At 38.9% G+C, this 18612-nt stretch overlaps 3 protein-coding genes across 5 annotated transcripts; 2 read left to right on the forward strand and 1 right to left on the reverse strand.

The window, feature by feature from the left end:
* Positions 1-2574: 2574 nt before the first annotated feature.
* rpl26 (ribosomal protein L26) lies at positions 2575-7535 on the forward strand (the record flags this gene model as incomplete). The annotated part of the gene is given in 3 exon segments (NM_001200285.1): positions 2575-2747; positions 4519-4659; positions 7374-7535. Coding segments are annotated over 3 exon segments (438 nt in total). The 3' UTR covers positions 7503-7535.
* Positions 7536-9527: 1992 nt separating this feature from the next.
* On the forward strand, positions 9528-14445 carry atp6v0e1 (ATPase H+ transporting V0 subunit e1). 3 transcript variants are annotated; one of them, XR_008397794.1, is made up of 5 exons: positions 9528-9751; positions 10312-10359; positions 11809-11931; positions 13421-13586; positions 13969-14445. XR_008397794.1 is itself a non-coding variant. In NM_001200482.1 (4 exon segments), coding segments are annotated over 3 exon segments (246 nt in total). In that variant the 5' UTR covers positions 9564-9647; the 3' UTR covers positions 11903-11931; positions 12037-12331.
* On the reverse strand, positions 13944-18503 carry LOC108275200 (thiosulfate sulfurtransferase/rhodanese-like domain-containing protein 2). Its single transcript, XM_017485839.3, has 9 exons — positions 18099-18503; positions 16667-16953; positions 16476-16584; positions 16277-16399; positions 16071-16176; positions 15587-15702; positions 15322-15480; positions 15099-15237; positions 13944-14899 (listed from the first exon to the last, which is right to left on the reverse strand). The coding sequence occupies exons 1-9, from the start codon at positions 18267-18269 to the stop codon at positions 14667-14669; spliced, it is 1443 nt and encodes a 480-aa protein (XP_017341328.1). The 5' UTR covers positions 18270-18503; the 3' UTR covers positions 13944-14666.
* Between the last annotated feature and the right edge of the window lie 109 nt (positions 18504-18612).

Below are 18612 nucleotides of genomic sequence, written 5' to 3' on the forward strand. Positions count from 1 at the left end.
CTCCAATTTAATCTCCATTGAAATTGAACCTTATGTTTGAGGTTTGTTCTCTTTGTGGTATGACAGTAAAGTGTCTTTTGACAGGTTTTTCAAAAACACTAGGAAGAGACATCTAATACCTTCTCACCGCCTGAGTCTTTTTTATTGACTTGGAGTACACACATCCGCTCCCTTCATGTGTTCAATTGTTTTAAGTGTCTCATATTTCTACCATAATAGTGGAAGTTGGTTCTGAATTTTAGATTTATGAAAGGCAACATTATTTCATTCAGCTGTCTGATTTGTGAAAGGCAACCTTTTTGTATTTCACATAATTTATGAGGGCAGGCGAAAGAACAGGATACACTATGAGAAGACAAACTTTAAAACTGATCAAAAGCTGTATTGTCTGCTCAAATAAATGTACATCTTAAGACCGGAATACTTTACACCCCTGAAATCATTATCACACCAGCCTTGATGTTTCCACATGTTTACCCTTCATGGTATGTGCCAATATTTTTTACTGTATTACAAAATACATAACACACACACACACACACACACACACACACACGCACACACACACACACACACACACACACACACACACACACACACACACACACACACACACACACACACAAATAATAATACTCTAAGGGTAGGGCTTCTCTTTGGCCATGAAAGGATGCACATGGTCAGCAACAATACTCAAATTGGCTTTAGCATTCAAGTGATGATTGATTGGTATTTACAGGCCCAAAGTGTGCCAAGAAATCATTCTGCACACCATTACACCACCTCCACCAGTCTGGACTGTTGACACAAGCCAGGTTGGGGCCATGGATTCGTGCTGTTGGCACCAAATTCTGCCCCCACCATCCGTGTGCCTCAGCAGAAATCCAGAGTCATCAATTCAGGCTACGTTTTTCCAGTCTTCAGCTGCCCAATTTTGGTGAGCCTGTACCCACTCAGCCTCAGCTTTCTGTTCATGGCTGACAGAAGTCAAACCCAACGTAATCTGCTGTTAGCCCATCCTCAAGAGTCGACATGTGCATTCTGAGATGCTTTTACAATTGTACAGAGTGCTTATCTGAATTACTGCAGACTTTCCATCAGCGCAAACCAGTCTGGCCATTCTCTGTTGACCTCTCTCATCAACGAGGCATTTCTGTCCACAGAACTGCCACTTGCTTAATGTTTTTCTTTATTGCCCAATTGTGAGTAAACTCTAGAGACTGTTGTGTGTTACAATCCCAGGAGATCCGCAGTTCTAGAAATACTCAAACCAGCCCGTCTGGCACCAACAATCATTCCACGGTCAAAATCACTAAGATCACATTTTCCTCATTCTGATGGTTGAGGTGAAGATTACCCGACGCTGCTGTCCATATCTGCGTGCTTTTATGTACACATTTTATGTATATGTAATGTGCATGTACGTACATTTTATATGTGTGTGTGTGTGTGTGTATATATATATGCATATATATATATATATATATATATATATATATATATATATATATATATATATAGTAAGTTGTTGTATATATGGTTGTGATTGGTAGGCTAACTGTGATGTGATTAGCTTTGCAGGAAAACGCAAAAATTAATCTGTAAGAGACTTCACCTAACACAATTATCATCTCGACTTATCATTCTGAAATGATTACTTCGTCATCTATAATCTATTACTAGTCACATTTTATATACTGTAGTTCACAAATCACAGTGGTCACATTCACAGTCACCACAAGGGAGAGCAATTTCAAATCCCGTGGATGAGTGCTGTTCTCGCGATATCTGCCTCACGACTAATTCGGGCGGAAGTAGTTTTGCAGCCTCTTTTCCGGCGGCCATAGCGGAATAATCGGTAGGGTAAGCGATGATGGCAAATCTGTATAACTTCTATCTGTGTCCATCCGCACCACTTTAGTGTCTAAAAGGTTCAAATCTCCATTCTCGGATATAGAACCGTACAAATGTTCACAAGACGGTGATATTTGTGAATAAAGTCACTGCAGACTCCCAGTTTATGTGCCGAAAGGCCGAGCTAGCATACTGCTAGCTAGCATTCACACACCGCTCTGTATGACTAAAAATGTCCAGACGTTTGGACTCTTAAGAGGACACTTTGGTTATATTTACAGTGTATATGTTTATGAAGGTTAAAGGGGGAGGAGGAGTAAACTTTTTTGAGTTATTTCTGGTCTGCGTTAAAACGCTTTTTGTAGCTTGTGGCTTCACGTTTCCATGTTATGGCAGTTATGAATGGTCTTGTAATGTGGCACTGTTTGTAGGTGTCCGGTAAAGTAAAGCCCTTAATTAATTAAAGCACTTAATTATTAAAGAGCTACTGTCTTCATTTATTTCAGATTTAAGAGTTGTGATAACTGAAGTTGTGTTTATTGTGCCAAAGGAAATGGTTGTGTAGTATGTGTTGTGTATGGTTACCCTTTAAAAGTTGGCCTGTAATTCCCTTTTACACAGTTTTTTTAGTGTGTGCACAGATCAATCAGTGTATTACCACCAGGCCTTGTTGTGCTCGCTGTTTGTGGGCTGACTTGTCATCTTTTTTCTTGTCCACAGCCATCATGAAGATCAATCGGTTTGTGACCTCCTCCCGGCGTAAGAACCGCAAGAGGCACTTCAATGCCCCGTCACACATCCGCAGAAAGATAATGTCTTCACCTCTGTCCAAAGAGCTCCGCCAGAAGTACAACGTAAGGTCCATGCCCATCCGGAAGGACGATGAGGTCCAGGTAAGACTGTCAGCGTAGCGGGAATGTCCTACTGTCTTAAGTTTGTATTGATGTGCCTGATTTTGTATTCAGTATGTCTACATGGACAACGATAATCAGATATTAAGACGATACTCTGATTAAGAAACTCCCATGTAAACGGTGATTATTAATGACCTTAATCTGACTAAAGTCATACTCGAAGTAAACACAAATGGAATTAAGACATGTGGAGTATTCCTGTTTTAGTCGTATTATTGACATGTATTACAGACATGCACACACTGTAATCACATTATTAACATCGTGTGGGAGTTTTCACCGCATTTTGTGACAGGGCACGTACACACACGGCAGTGCTCAACCATTAGATGGCAAACAAGAGAGCATGGCTGCGTCCGAAACCTTTACATGTATATTGGTTACCATATAGTCCGTAAGTATGTGGTCGGATGCAGCCCATGGCTTCAAGCTGTCGTCTGTTTGCACGTATAGCATGACAAATAATTAACTGCACTTGAAGCTTTTGGAAAATTTTAAATGAAACACCCAAAACTGTATACGGTACCATAACAAAGACCAACTGTGTTGATGCATGAAATTCTGGAGGGAACGTCGGACGGCGTAGCGTGGGGACGTAATGACGTGTGCCATTAATCGATCTATGTTCTATAACGTGTAAAAAAGAAAAAGGAACATGAAAGGTATATTCTAAAAAACTACTTATGTAAACACCTTAATCAGAATATTGTCTTATTCAGAATAAGTTAAGTAATTTGATTATTTTGCAGTCCGTGTAAACTTATTGATTGATTTGTCCCGGGTTTGCCAGAAAGAATTCTTTCAGCATGTGTAAAGATTGGTGGTCTTTGAACGCGTTATTTGACGGACTTACTGATGGCCGTTTTAGCGCCATTACAGTTATATTTCTGTTTATCTTCATAAACCCCATTTTCTGCACAAGCCCAGGTCGTTCTGATTGATCTAAGCAGAACAGATATTGTCTTTAATTACAAGTTATCATTAGGAGATCATCATATAATCTGGCATGGAGAACATTTTGCCTGTCACACAGTCTCTTAAAGTGTTTGTCCAAGATTTTATTGTGATCGTGTTATGTGGTGTGACGAACTTTAAAGACCTCATTCTTCTAAAGCCAGGTTAAATCGGTGTCTATCAGCTGCCGCCATTAAACAAACTGTTAAGTGACATAATGTCTTGCATAGGACACGCTGTAACTTGAACTTCTGTTTAGTGGATTTCAGGTTGACATGATGTTTCCGATATAGTAATGTCTAATGTACAGGGTGTCCCAAAAGTCTCCATACATGGTGCACTATGTTTTCCAGCATCACGTCGGTTGTGTCTTCGTCAGTGGATGTTTGTGGACGTCCACAAGACTGGACTTCCAGTCTTTTTGAATTTGTAAATAAGTTTGACAACAGTGTCGTGTGTTGATGTGCTCGCCATGTTTCCTGTTAAAGTCCATCGCAACCTTGTGACAGCTTCCTGATCCAGCCATGAGAGTAATTTCAATACGTTCTTCTTTTGTCAAAGGCGTTCTTAAAGACTGTCTGGAAAATGTACTTGTATATTAATTATGGAAAATATTTGAAGACATTTTGTTAGTGTTTATTTCCCGTTCATGGAGACTTTCAGGACACACTGTTGTATATTGATGGGCAACAATGCAGCAGAGATTTCACACTAAACACTGATATAGACTCGGACAGTTGTAATTTTCGTGTACTAGACAACTGTATTGATGTTTAACATCCTTGTTTTTGAACAGGTGGTCCGGGGACACTACAAAGGCCAGCAGATTGGCAAAGTTGTCCAGGTATACAGGAAGAAATACGTCATTTACATTGAGCGTGTGCAGCGTGAGAAGGCCAATGGAACCACCGTTCATGTGGGCATCCACCCTAGCAAGGTGTGTTATTTTAAACTGTGTATTTGGCTGTGGCTTTAAAGACATAAAAGATGTTTACGCAATAGTTTTGAATATTGAGCTGATATCTGGATAGTGTTTATCCACATAAATGCATTCAAGATGCATTTAAATCACAAACATGATCATCTCTTTGCCATTGTTGTACAGAGTGTAAGTACTTTCTGTCCAAGTCCTGTTTAATAAATAAAGCCACTCCCAAAGCATTGTCATAAGGCATGTGGCTTTAGACCAGGGATTTTTAAATGTATTTATTTTTAAACTACACGTATGCAAGATGACAATCGTGCATATCCTGCGTTTATTTGCCATGTCAATTGTATGTGCCCCAAAGGATGATCACAATGCGTGTGGTGCAGTGCCTGTGCAAACAAACCCGGGTCTATATGAAGCTCTCTGATGGGTTCGACATTAGCAGACTGAATAAACTAGAGCTGTGTCTCAAATCACATACGTTTATAAGATTCTAGACTGTTTTTGAGCATAAACGCTAACCAATGTCACTATAAAGTCTTACTATTTGAATTACAAAACCTTTCATTTAGTTTAGCTTGCCAGACGTCTTTGTGTTATAATCTTGTGGATGTTCTACATTTGCATAAGCGCTCCTAGTTATTTACAAATGTAAGCTTACAGTATGTGATTTGGGACACAGCTCATGACGATGGCTAAAAGATAAAACGAGACATGAACAGAGCTTGTCTGTGTCTAATATTTCCAAGTTGTCATGAGATTGCGATTAGGAAAATTTAAGGCTGTGGAAAAGCGGTAATTATTTTGCATAGAACCTAGTAACTAGGAACAAGACAAGTGTTGATGTTATGAGTCGATTTTCATATTGCGCATGTCGGAGCAATCAGATTTTGTCTAACCAGAAATTCATTTAACTACGACCATAAATGCTTGTTATTAAAGGATACAACCCAAACACAATACGCACGATAATTTAGTAGGTAATATAAATACCGGGAGGTATTTACACTGTGGGTAAGGAGGCCAGGCAAGCCCTTCACACCACATCAGACTAATTTGTGAATTCAGAACACAAACGTTAAGTGAAGTTGTAACAGTAAATGTAGGTGACCCCGACAGCACATCTGTACTCTGCTCCCCTGTCTTGTTTGTGGTGTGATCCCTAGTTTAGTTTTAGCTCATGTTGGTCCATTCACACCTGAATTGTCAAAGATGTTTATGCATCAGGTGATGTACTTGCTCCCTGTTTTCTGAGTCTCTACTGATCCTAAACTTCACACCACATCAGACTAATTTGTGAATTCAGAACACAAACGTTAAGTGAAGTTGTAACAGTAAATGTAGGTGACCCCGACAGCACATCTGTACTCTGCTCCCCTGTCTTGTTTGTGGTGTGATCCCTAGTTTAGTTTTAGCTCATGTTGGTCCATTCACACCTGAATTGTCAAAGATGTTTATGCATCAGGTGATGTACTTGCTCCCTGTTTTCTGAGTCTCTACTGATCCTAAACTCTCTTAAGACACTGGTCACTAACCCTGTTCCTTGAGATCTACCATTCTGCAAGTTTCATCTCTAACCAAAAGCTAACACTTGTTTTAGAAGATCAAGAAATTCTCAAGGCAGTGATTAGATGGTCAGGTGGGCACGATTGTGGTCGGAGATGAAGTCTTCACAATGTTAGCTCTCCAGGTGCAGAGTTGGTCACCACTGCTCTAGGTTGACTTGTAATTTTTGATTACGACCAAAGGGTGCCTCAAGCAATCGCCTCAAGATCACTATGGGAATGCTTTACAAATAGTTTGATAAAAATCTCGGAATGAAAGATCAATTTGAAGATCTTGAATAGTTGTATCTGAGGCTGTAGACTGTTTCTGCAGTTTCTGGAACTTGAAAATCATTCTGCAAGAAACAATAATATAATAATGTCACACAACCAGTCCTAATTGTATGAAAAAGAAATGGTCTTTAATGCTCTGAGCAGCATTGTGCCACTCTGCTCTTCATTCTTGTGGCTCATGGGGTTTGCTATATTTTTGAAAGCTTTTTATTTAAAATGAATAAAGTATTGTATGGACGTGATTTAAAATGCAAGTATAGCGTGCAGTGCTTCTGAATGTGCCTGTTTCTGAAATGTGGCCAATATTGTGGTGATCACGTGCTAGCAATTGTGTAGCAAGTGAACTGGAAATGGCTTTTTTGAATGCCGTGAAGTAAAGATCTAGATGTTATTTGCTTTACTTTGTCATACTACAGAAGCTGTTACATGGCCACAAATGTCTATTCACTGTTTTTATATACTGCAGCAGTTTCTTAGCAACATACTTTTTTATTCATTGTTACTTTAGGCTAGGAAGGTTATGCCAGGCTTTCAGTTTCATTTCTGAAGACCAGAGGAGCATTTGTGTTGAACTCTTGATGTCAGTCCTACAATATTCTTATAGAAACCTTGTGTTAATCCTTAATGTTGAGCTTCTCCTATTCCACTGGCATACATTGTGTTGCATTATTATATTAATAAGTAGGAAGATTGTTTACTTGGAGACCTTTGGAGTTGGTTGGTTGGTAGGTAGATTCACTGGGTGAAGTCAGAAAGCCAGATCGATGCAAAGCACCTACACGTTACTTGATTAAATTACCTTTTTTCTTTTGACTTAGATGGATTGCTTGTTTCTATATTTATTATAAGTGTAAATTTGTCCCACTTTTTTTCCTTTTTGAACAGGTTGTGATCACCAGGCTAAAGCTGGACAAGGATCGCAAGAAGATCCTGGAGCGCAAAGCCAAGTCACGGCAAGAGGGCAAGGACAAGGGCAAATACAAGGAGGAGACCATTGAGAAAATGCAAGAGTGAACATTACCTTTTTGCTAACAATAAAAGTCCACGAAAAAAAGATTGCACTGTTTGGTCTTTTTGTGACTGTTGTGTGGGGGAAATGATTAGAGTTATAGAGCCTTCAGAAATACATATACTGTATGTGCACAGCACAATCAAATTATTTTCTTTGCAAATCTATCTTGGTAGTAGCTGGGATCAGAGAATAGTCCATGGCATGTTGTATCTGGAGCAGTTGAGATTTAAGGGCCAACAGTGGTGCTGATATTTTAACTCATGACCAGTCCTTACCTCAGATGCTGAATCAATGAGCTAGTACTGCCTGATCTACTGGAGTGTAAGAAACCCAGATTGGGTGGAGTTTGCTGCTTTTATTACAGCTTTACACAATTTCTTCATCTGTGAATTGGGAAAGGGGAAGTTTTCATTTTGAGTTAAAGAAGTAGTCTCTGCTGAACAGTCAGCAGTGATCAGTGTTGAGAATCCTGCTTCTTCATTACGTCAGATCATTTGGCTATGCTCCTTCTGGATCCCCAAAAGACCTAATTAACATACCAATATTTTACATTTTATTACAAAAACAATTTAAGTTAAATAAGCAGGACACAAAGTGTACATGGACAATACAGTAAACATTGGTGTATTGTAGTTGTGATTTCTGTGCTTCATGATTTGTTTTTATTCAAATTTCTGATAATTGATCGTCTCTCCTAATTCACTTGACAATATACAGGACGTCTTCATCCAGCAGCAGTGCAGTGGATCTCCTCTGTCTCAATGTCTAATACAGTGGTTTTCAAAGTGGGGGCCGCCAGGGGGCCTCAACAGTTTGGTGTGAAATATAAATAAATACATGATATATGTTTTATTTTTAGGGTTTTTTGTTATTTTGATTATAACATGTTATATAAGGGGGATATATTCATAAGTCTGTATTTTTAATGTGTTTTAAAGACATCTTGCAAAAGGGTGGCCTTGGCCAAATGGTAATGCTATTTGGGGGAGCCTTACCCTGGAAAGGTTCGGGAACCCCTGGCTTAATACACACAGCTGAGAGGTGAACACCTCACTGGTCACTTTAATGGGCAGCTCAGGTGTTGAAAAGAGGTTTCAGTGGAATTGTGATTAAATTACACTGCAAGAGCAACGGCATTGCTACAAAAAAAAACAACCCAAAAAGTAAATAGCTCTTGTAAGCTCAAATACCACCCAATAAATGCGGCTCCTACACAAATGATACATGACTAAAAGAGCCGACTACTTATAAATGTACATTGCATAATTATATCTTTAGGAGCCTATGAAGAGTTTTTTTTTTAAATGCTTATGTTTATGCGTTAAAATGTAACATTTTCTCATAATGATGTGAGGACGTGGGCTTGACCTATAATATCTAGGTGTTTTATTCAGGCAGCATACAGACAGGGGAGCCGGGGGGCCTTTGAACAGCGCCATATTCAGCAACTGTAGTTTACCCCCGTCTTAATTCGTTTTTCTACAGTCTTACGATTGTTTTCAATAAATAAATGAAGTCTTCGAAATTTGAGTCTTCTGGGATTCCTCCGTGGAAGTAAAGGATCACAGCAATATCTCTGGGTAACATGAAGACATAATAACCTAAATCTGTCAGAAGGACCCCACATCTAAGTTCTAGGTTTGCCTCTGCCTTCTCCGCGAACGACACATCACTCAAAGAGCCGACTCCTCCCCAAACGACAAATCACTCAAAGAGTTGACTCCTCCGCAAACGACACATCACTCAAAGAGCCGACTCCTCCACAAACGACAAATCACTCAAAGAGCCGACTCCTCCACAAACGACACATCACTCAAAGAGCGACTCCTCAGCGAATGACAACATCACTAATGGCAACAGTTCCACCGGACCGCGGTAATAACAATTTGGGAGATAAACCTTACTGGTGCTCCTGGCCAAATACAATTAGAGTCCCTACGACACGGATGTGAAAAAACAATCAAACAAACCATAAAGTGAAATATACAAAAAAAGATGTGTAATAAAGAAGTTGCTCCGCCTCCCCGTTGTAGACGGTCACGTGACCGACGCTTGGCGCTGTTGTGAAGTTTGTGGAAGTTGGTGAGACCAGCTTCAGCTTCTTCTTCCATTAAAACTGTCCTGTATCTTTGTTTGAAAAGAAAACAATGGCGGAGATGTCTTTCGTGATCTCAGTAAGCGTAATGACCGTGTTTTGGGGTATTATTGGAGGAGTCGTGCCGTGTTTTATTCCTAAAGGACCGAATCGGGGGTGAGTTGATTTTAGCATCGGAGCTAATAAACTGGCTGGGAGGTAGAAATGCAAGTTATAGTATTTAATTTGATTATGTACCATGTATAACTAATCACTTATGCACTTGATAACTTGTCTCAATTTGTTAAATAAAATATTTGACATATTGTTATCTGCTTAAACTTCATTACGAATAGCAAACATAGCAGCGAGCTGAGAGTCACGTGACGGGGCATTGTGTCAGTTTTACACTGGTAGTTCATAAATACAGAAGTAAGGGAATAACAATAAATCTGTAACTGTGTCAAGAAATTACCTGGTTGTTTATGATATTATTAACATCCTTTAAATAATTCATGCTGAGAACGAATGTTAACAAAACAAGTGTAAACTGGCTTTAGGGGAAAGATTAATCATCGAGTCTCCTTCCTTAAAGCTCCAGCTGTGCATCTGGAATCACGTGACAGTCAAATGACCTGAGAAATCTGCTTCAGCATGGCTTTCTAATAAATATTTCAATTAAAAACTGATCATTTTTCATTTCTTACATTTTGGTTTAATGACTCTTTTTACTACAGAGTTATTGTGGTGATGTTGGTGCTAACTGCAGTTTGCTGCTACCTCTTGTGAGTATAATCTTCTGTAATACTGCTACTAATAATAACAGCCTTCAGTAATGTCCATGTGAATGGGATCTTGTAAAGCCCCGTCCCTTTAAACTACAGGGTGTCCCAACAGTCTCCATATACAGGAGACTACAGTACGTCTGACAGCTCCACGTCAGTGGATTTCCGTGGACGTCCACTTCCAGTCTTTTTGAATTTGTTAATAATTTTGGCAGCAGTGTCGTGTGTGTGTGTGTGATGTGCTCGCCATGTTTCCTGTTAAAGTCCATCACAACCCTGCTACAGCTTCCTGATCCGGCCATGAGAATAATTTCAATACATTCTTCTTTTGTCAAAGATATTCTTCAACCAAATATGAAACATTTTGGAAGATGTTTTGCTAAAAAGTGTTAATTTTCTCTATGTATGGAGACTTTTCGGACACACGGTACTATGTTGTTTTCATAGACTCTTTCTTTCTTTATGTTCGTGGTCGGTTGAAAGTCAGACATAGCCTTTGGGTAATAGCCTTTCCATTAGTATTGATTACTCTAAAAAGCACAGGCATGTCGATACAGCAATCAGAGAAAACTGACAGTTCATCCCAGGTCAGGGATTAGTTTATGGTTCTGTATGAAAAGGTCATGTAGTGGATAATAATAACACAATTATTATTATTTTAATTCTTCTTATCATTGTAATTCTTCTTCTTATTGATCATAATCATATTGAATTGTATGGCACTTTGAGTCCAAAGTTGAAAAATATTAAGGTATTTAAAATGAAGGACAGTCTGCAATTGTTATTTATTATATAACAATACTAATGATTATTTGTATAGCAGTTTTAAACAGTTCAAAAGTAATTTACCTAGAAAATATTATTTATAATGTGGCACTTAAAAATAATTATGAATAAATATGAATTGTCAGTTAGTGCCTGTGAAATCAAATCATCTAAATCATAAACAAAGTAACTAAAATACTATATAAGGATTACATCATGAGATATAGGCAAACAAATGATGGGAAAACTACAAATAGTACATTTTTACTGGGTATTTAAGCTTTATATTATCCTCGCTATAAATCTCTTACAAGGGTAAAGGGCAATTAATAAAACAGCTTCTGGTTGCTCTGCGAGTGAACTTTGGGATTAAGTGTAGAAACACTTTAGAGCTTTTAGAGCGTGTTATAATCCTGATGGAAATATTAACACCCCATTAGAAGAAGAGGACTGTTGTATAATTACAGGAACCACATGGGGGCAGCACATACACTTTCCCTGGTTCCTCATCAGTGGGATTTCCCAGATTAACACAATTTATCAGCAGACTCTTTTACACACACTTCTATGAGGTGTGTCTATTCTGTGCAAATGTAACACCACACAGGATGCTTGTTATTTTAAATAACCTGTTGTTGAGGAGGTGATGTATTTGTTTTGACTTCATGCTTGCTCATTGTTTAGCTGGCTGATTGCTATTCTGGCCCAGCTGAACCCGCTGCTTGGGCCAACACTCAGCAACGACACCATATGGTACCTCTATTATCACTGGGAGTAATTCTCAATCATAGTCTCCTTGTCTGTCAGGTAAGCATGCCATCATGTAATACTACCTATTTCAGGTTACACTAATAACTGGTTTGAATTTTTAAATAAACACTTAATCATGTCCTTTAAAAATGTTGTTTGCAGATGTGTGTGTATATATGGCCAAAAGTTCACTTCACTTTCTCACAAAGGGAAGAAGAAATCATACGGTGCCTGTGTGTGTGGTGTAAGACATGATGTATAGATTCGCTTGGTCGTCTTTTGTGGGAAATAATGAACAAACTGAACGTGTATTTTTGTTTTGTATTTCTGTCCATTGCCAAAACCGTGTCCTTGTATTTGGAGTATATTTACTCTGTGCCTCCCTTAATGCATTTCCTTTGTCCTTTTGTATTAATTTAACTAAAAACATGGAATAAAGTTCGCTAGCTGATGTCACTTATTTAAATTTTTTTCTTCCATCCGAGTTTATTTAAAAGATCAAACAGAAATTGTTCTTAAATGTATTAAGCAGATATCTAGAATAACTGTGTAGGACAACTTGATGTTTTAAAATGACCAGACCTATTAAGTTCACAAAAATATCATCACGTCATGTACACGTTTACACAATGTAATGTATTACAACATGTAGGGTTTTTTTTTTTTGCTGCAAGAGCTGCATTAAAATGTCTGAAAAATCGAATTCAGTGGTGCTTTAAATTCTTATTTTGTAAAATTTTGCAGTTCAAAAGATTCACTGCACAATTGATCATCAAATCGTTCGCTTCCAAAGTAACTGTAAAGAAATTCTGTTAGAAGTCTGCTGTGATACTGCAACGTCTTAGAAAAGTTTGACAAAATCTATCCTGAATATGAATATATATATCATATCATCATGATTTTATATATATCTCTATATTATATATCCATCATGAGTGTGTGTATATGTGTGTGTGTGTGTGTGTGTATGTGTATGTATATATATATATATATATATATATATATATATATATATATATATATATATATATATATATATATATATATATATATATATATATATTTTGTTGGCTCGAATTTAGCCTATTACCCAAAAACATTTAAAACTCAACTTAGAAGCCAATACTCACATCTACCTCTGAGCCCAGTTGGAGATAGAAAAAACACACCAGCCGTGAGTGAGAAGAAGCAAGGGTCCAGCTTTATTGTTCCATTCCACCACACGAGATCCACACCGATGAGAATTCTCAAAAGTGATCCCCCTACCCTGAGCTTAAGCTCCAGTATTTATACTGTATTTACACACTAGATAACCCATATGTTTCCAGAAAAAGGCCTATTTCACTTACCCATAGAATTGAAACCAGGGGTTTTAATTTACACATAAAATCAGAACCCAGGCATTTCCAACAACCCAGGAAACAAAAACCCAGAATTTCTAGTTACCTAGGTTGTCAAAAACCAGGATTCTCATTTACCTAGGTTTTCAAAAACCAGGATTCTCATTTACCTAGGTTTTCAAAAACCAGGATTCTCAATTCCCTAGGTTAAAAAAATGACGTAAGCAAGATGACTAAACAACCGGGAGGGACCTTGGTCTTATCGTTATCTCGAGGGGGGGGGCAGCCACCCTTATAACTGGCTTTCTTCATGGTTCTCTAAAAATTAAGGCTTTCCTTGCGAGACGAGAATCTTCACCATCTGAATCATGAGTAAGTTATATTTTCCTTTTTTTCCTGTATTTCTAGTTTATAATTTATTTTCATATTTGCACTATATTTCTTAGTTTATATATATTTATACTACTTGAAAAGCGGTTTACTGTACTTCCAACTTCTTAATATCATTACAGTTCTACTGTCCTGCATATCCTACAATTCTGCTTTTTATAGAGTTTCTCTATTACTATAAGATTCTATTAAAGTTATTCATGTGTGTGTATGTATGGTGTGTCTACCTGCCCGCCCTTGACGGTACGACTGTGTGTGTTTTTAGCACTCCTCAGCTCGTACACTTCTTTTTTACTTTTTTACTATTACTGCTCTTAAATTGCTCGTAATTCCAATCCGCCTAATCCCGCTTCTATGTGTCTAGGTGCCGGTGCCCGTCGTCAGTCCCCTCTCTCTCCGTTACTGGACCTGGATCAGGGTTTGGACCTGGATCTGGACACTCATTACCAGCTTGTGCATCTCACTGCTGATATCATGATGCTACTTAACTATCTTCGCAGCACCCCCCCTAAGAATGGAGATCCGGGGTTCCCCCCTCTTCTTCGGTACAGAATCTGCCCCACGAACGTGCGTGTTGACGCCTCTACACAGTCAGACCCAGAACCCCCCTCCAGCTTCCAATCCGAGGATGATGATGTTGTCTTCTCCGATCCGGGCCCCGACCATCCGTCCCTCTTCTCACCCACCAGTCCGCCCGACTCTCAGTGGTCCGCTCACTTCACCCACCCTGATTTCCCCATGTCCCCAGGACGCACCCCATTTTCCTCCCCCTCTTACTCTCCTCCAGACTACGCACCCACCCGTCCTGTGAACTACCAATAAAATTACATTTTTACTCATACTCAATCTCCCTCGTGTTTATTTCATGTCATTTTTATCCACAACAATATATATATATATATATATTACACACACACACACACAATATAAAATCTTGCTCGTTCCTACATCAAACTCTTACAATGTCTACAACTTTGTCCTCAGTCACAGACGTTTCCTGTAAACACTTATTTTTTTTCTGCACTGGATGCTGGACAAGAAGAAGCCCCAGAGACCTGCTCATCATGAAGTGTCTTTAGGGATTCTGGGCCGGGAGTGTGTACATTCGCACTCTTCTTTGTGCACACGTCCACTCGAAGGGCTGCTGCTGGGTGTCTGCTCTTTGGCTTGGCACACTGGGCAGCAAGCTGTAAGGCCTTTCTGCCTGCAAGAGGTACAGGATAAAACAAGCTGGCAGCAGAAATCAGTAGAGCAGAGCTGATACTGGTCCCATGAAGTCCCACAGTACCTACAATCTGTAGAAAAGTGAGATACGTAGGAACAGATGGACTACGGTCAGTAATTGTGGAACTAAAAAAGTGCACCTATATGGGTAATTAAACAGCTGTGAGGGGAGATAACAAGGTCGGTGTTTCTAATAAAGTGGCACTGCAGTGTATGTGTTTGAAACTTCGGTATAAGGAAGAGATCCAGTATGCACTTGTTCTACGATACCTGAGATGATGTCACTGTTGAATGAGATTGAATATCGCTCATCAAAGACAAAAAGTTTCCCTCGGTAGAAACCATCAGGAAACTGCTCCAGATACTTGTGAATGCCACCCTTCAGCTGGTACACTTCTTTACATACGTTCTGCACAATCACACCCCAGTTATTAATGGAGAATGAGAAGACATGCTCGTGCATCTTGTACTAGATCTTTTCATTAAAACTCACTTTTGAACGGAGATATGCGGACCCTCGTTCACACCGTATGCCCCCGGTGCAGTACATCAGCACCTTCTTATTGTGAAAAAGGTCCAGGTTCTTGTCCACATAGTCAGGGAAGTAGCTGAATTTGCGAATATCTGGTGCCAAGCAATTTTTAAACTGACCCTAAAAAAATTTTAATAAAAGTAGTTCATTATCGACTCTGACTCTTTTGATTCCATGTAACAACTTTTCTTCTATTGATGGAAATGACTTCATTAAAGAGGCTTACTATTTTACTCTCATAGAAATTTCTACAGTCCAGCAGAATTGTATCACTGTTCGAGGAACCAGCTTTGAGCAGAGATTGCACCTCCTTGTGGAATTCCTCAGGCTCCAAATGTGTTCCTATATGGCAAAGAATACCACTCATGAAGGTGCCTTGCATAAGTATTCACCCCCTTGAAACGGTCCACATTTTGTAATGTTTATATTATATATAAACAATAACAATCCTAGGTGAAATTGTATATATATATATATATATATATATATATATATATATATATATATATATATATATATATATATATATATATATATATATAAATATAAAATACAATTTCATCTACGATTGTTTGTAAATCAAATTCCAATCAAGTTAAAATCAATTCCAAGTTGTAACACTACAAAAACGTGGAGAAGTTCCGAGGGGGGTGAAAACTTATGCAAGTCACCATGCGTCAAGTCAAAATTGAAACTTGATTCTTCTTTACCTGCTAATCTGTAGGAGATTATATCTGGATCCACACCCATTGGGACAATTTCTTTATACACCCCAACCTTAAGTTCAGGAAAACACTCTGCACCGCCTTCGCTAGTCTGATGATGAATCGAAAACGTTTTGGTTTCAAAATACAACCAGCCATTTTGTATAAGAATGCATTGCAATGTGGAATAAACTGAATTTCTGTTTGTTTACCTTGAAATCTTCCGCTTGCATTACTTGGAATATGGGATGTGCTAGCATTGCCTTGATGTAAAGGTTGGTGGCTGTTTTGGTTCCACCAACTGTTCCGTTGATGCCCTCCGTGGCCACACGTACCTGCACGAGAACAAAATGCAGAGCAGTCAATGACATACCACAACAATACCTAAGATAAGAAAAGCACCCTGTTTACCTTGCCGGTGAGGCGAAGCTTTGAACACAGCTCATTCTGCCAGTCACAAACGAACCTGGGCTCTTTTATCTGACAATAGCAGTAATACAAGATGACTTCACCTGGTCCGCTGCAAGCAATCGTACAGACGCATCATAAGCATGTAGCTATGTACAGACAGTAATGTCCAAGGCCTGCAGAATAAAACCTACTTGCTAAGCTTGTCCTCAGAAAGGTGGCTTGTATCAGGCATCCAGCAGGACGTGTCTTTTGACTGACAGTCGTACGGATCATCTATAGAGCCGTCGGCATTGAACTGCTTCAGCATCTGATCCAGAGCTGCACCGGTGAGCTCGTCAATCTCATTCGCATGGACATTGGAGACATGTTTGTGGATGGACGAGGGCTCTGAGAATGCCTGGTCACAGCAGTGCCAAAGTGATGAGGTGTCTTGTGTAGATGTCGGGACCCTCTTAGACGCCACAAATGTTGCAAAGGTCTACAAATAAAAGAAAAGTTAAATAATGACACAATTATACATATATTATTATCATCAGATGTACTTCAAGTCAAAACAGAGTTTATTTATCATATGCACCATATATTCAAGACATATATTTAGTTGGAATGCTTGTGGTGAGGCTCAGGATCAAGAGGCCAAGGGTAACTTTGAACATGATGCTACCACTAGCAGGCTTCACTGTGGGGATGATGTTCTCAGGGTGATGAACAGTGTTGGGTTTTGTGCAAAGGCTAAAACAGATTAATTTTGGTGTCATCTGACCAGAGAACCATGTTTTTCCACAGGTTTTCTAATTCTCTAACATTTGGCCAACTCCAAACGGGATTTCATATGATTTGTCAGTCTTCTATAAAGCCCAGGTTTGTGATGTGTCTGGGATATGGTTATCCTGTGAACAGCTTCTTACATCTGTGCTGTGGATCTCTCCAGAGTTACTTGCTTCTCTGTCCAATGTCCTCCTTACATGGTCACTGACATTTGGTGGACAGCCTCCTCTAGGTGAAGTTTTGGTTGTGTAATTTTCTTTCCATTTTTAATAATGTCTGCTCCACAGGGTGTTCAAATTTCCTCTTTCTTCTTCTCTCTTTTTTTTTTCTTTAAAATGATTAAACCCTGCTTGAAACTTTTTCCAGAACATTGTCCCAGGCTTGTTTTGAGAGCTCCTTGGTCTTCATGATGCTGATTGTTTAGGTATGTCTATAACAAACTCCAGGGATTTCCTGGAGCATGGAGGGGGTCGAATACTTACGCAATCACAACTTTTATGTTTTTATTTATGAGTAATAAATACTACAAAATGTGGAAAAACTCAAGGGGTGGCCAGGGAAGTAAAGTGGGAAGCCATGGCACTGTAAACTGTAAATATATAACATTATAAGTCACAAAATATATCAAAACACACACAAGAGCAACAACTTATCAACCCAATTTAAACGAATATGATTACAAAGAGAATATATGGAATGAAATGTAGACATTTCGGTATCATTGACAGGTTAATACACTAGACACATCTTGTTTTCTGTTTACTTAGGACCCTTGAAATCACGTCCAGCTTTTCCACTATATAATGGCACCCCTGATTATGATGATTATTTCCATGTATAAGCAATAAGACGTACCTTCTTCTTTATATAAGAGTAGCATTTCCGAGTGGTGGAAAACTCAGATTTCTGTTGTTTCTCATGTGTAACGATCGCAGGATTAAGACTCTCGACGTCCAAATGAATAAGAACACTTTCTCCCAAATCATCACCGTCCATCCTAATGTGAGTCGACTGAACCCAAGACATGTACAGGAGTTAAAAACACATGAGAGGAAATGTGTGGGTTTATTACGCGGACTGATTAACTCACTATCAAACGCAACACCTCATAGACCTCTAGATAGATTAAAATGACGTCTTTTCTAATTTCAGACGAACCCGTGTGTACTTATTAAAATGTATACACAGCAATGCTGTCCATTTAAAACTTCTCCATGCAGCACCATAAGCTCTCTATGGAAGTGAGATGAGGACTAATCCCTAATATCTCCAAACACCATACATAAGTACACTACCTATGGTGTGAGGAAATACATTTGACACTTAATGTAGTGCACTCGAGGTTCCTTGGGTTACTATTTGAGACTTA

The sequence above is a fragment of the Ictalurus punctatus genome, chromosome 14, assembly GCF_001660625.3.
Source record: "Ictalurus punctatus breed USDA103 chromosome 14, Coco_2.0, whole genome shotgun sequence".
NCBI lineage: Eukaryota > Metazoa > Chordata > Actinopteri > Siluriformes > Ictaluridae > Ictalurus > Ictalurus punctatus.

What these genes read in the sequence shown, in the direction of transcription:
- LOC108275200 (XM_017485839.3), bottom strand. Translation starts at nt 18,269, where the DNA reads ATGTCTTGGGTTCAGTCGACTCACATTAGGATGGACGGTGATGATTTG. An exon ending in ACTCTTATATAAAGAAGAAG is followed by an intron (nt 16,954 to 18,098) that starts GTACGTCTTATT and finishes TTTTATTTGTAG; the next exon opens with ACCTTTGCAACATTTGTGGC. An exon ending in AATCTCCTACAGATTAGCAG is followed by an intron (nt 15,703 to 16,070) that starts GTAAAGAAGAAT and finishes TTTGCCATATAG; the next exon opens with GAACACATTTGGAGCCTGAG.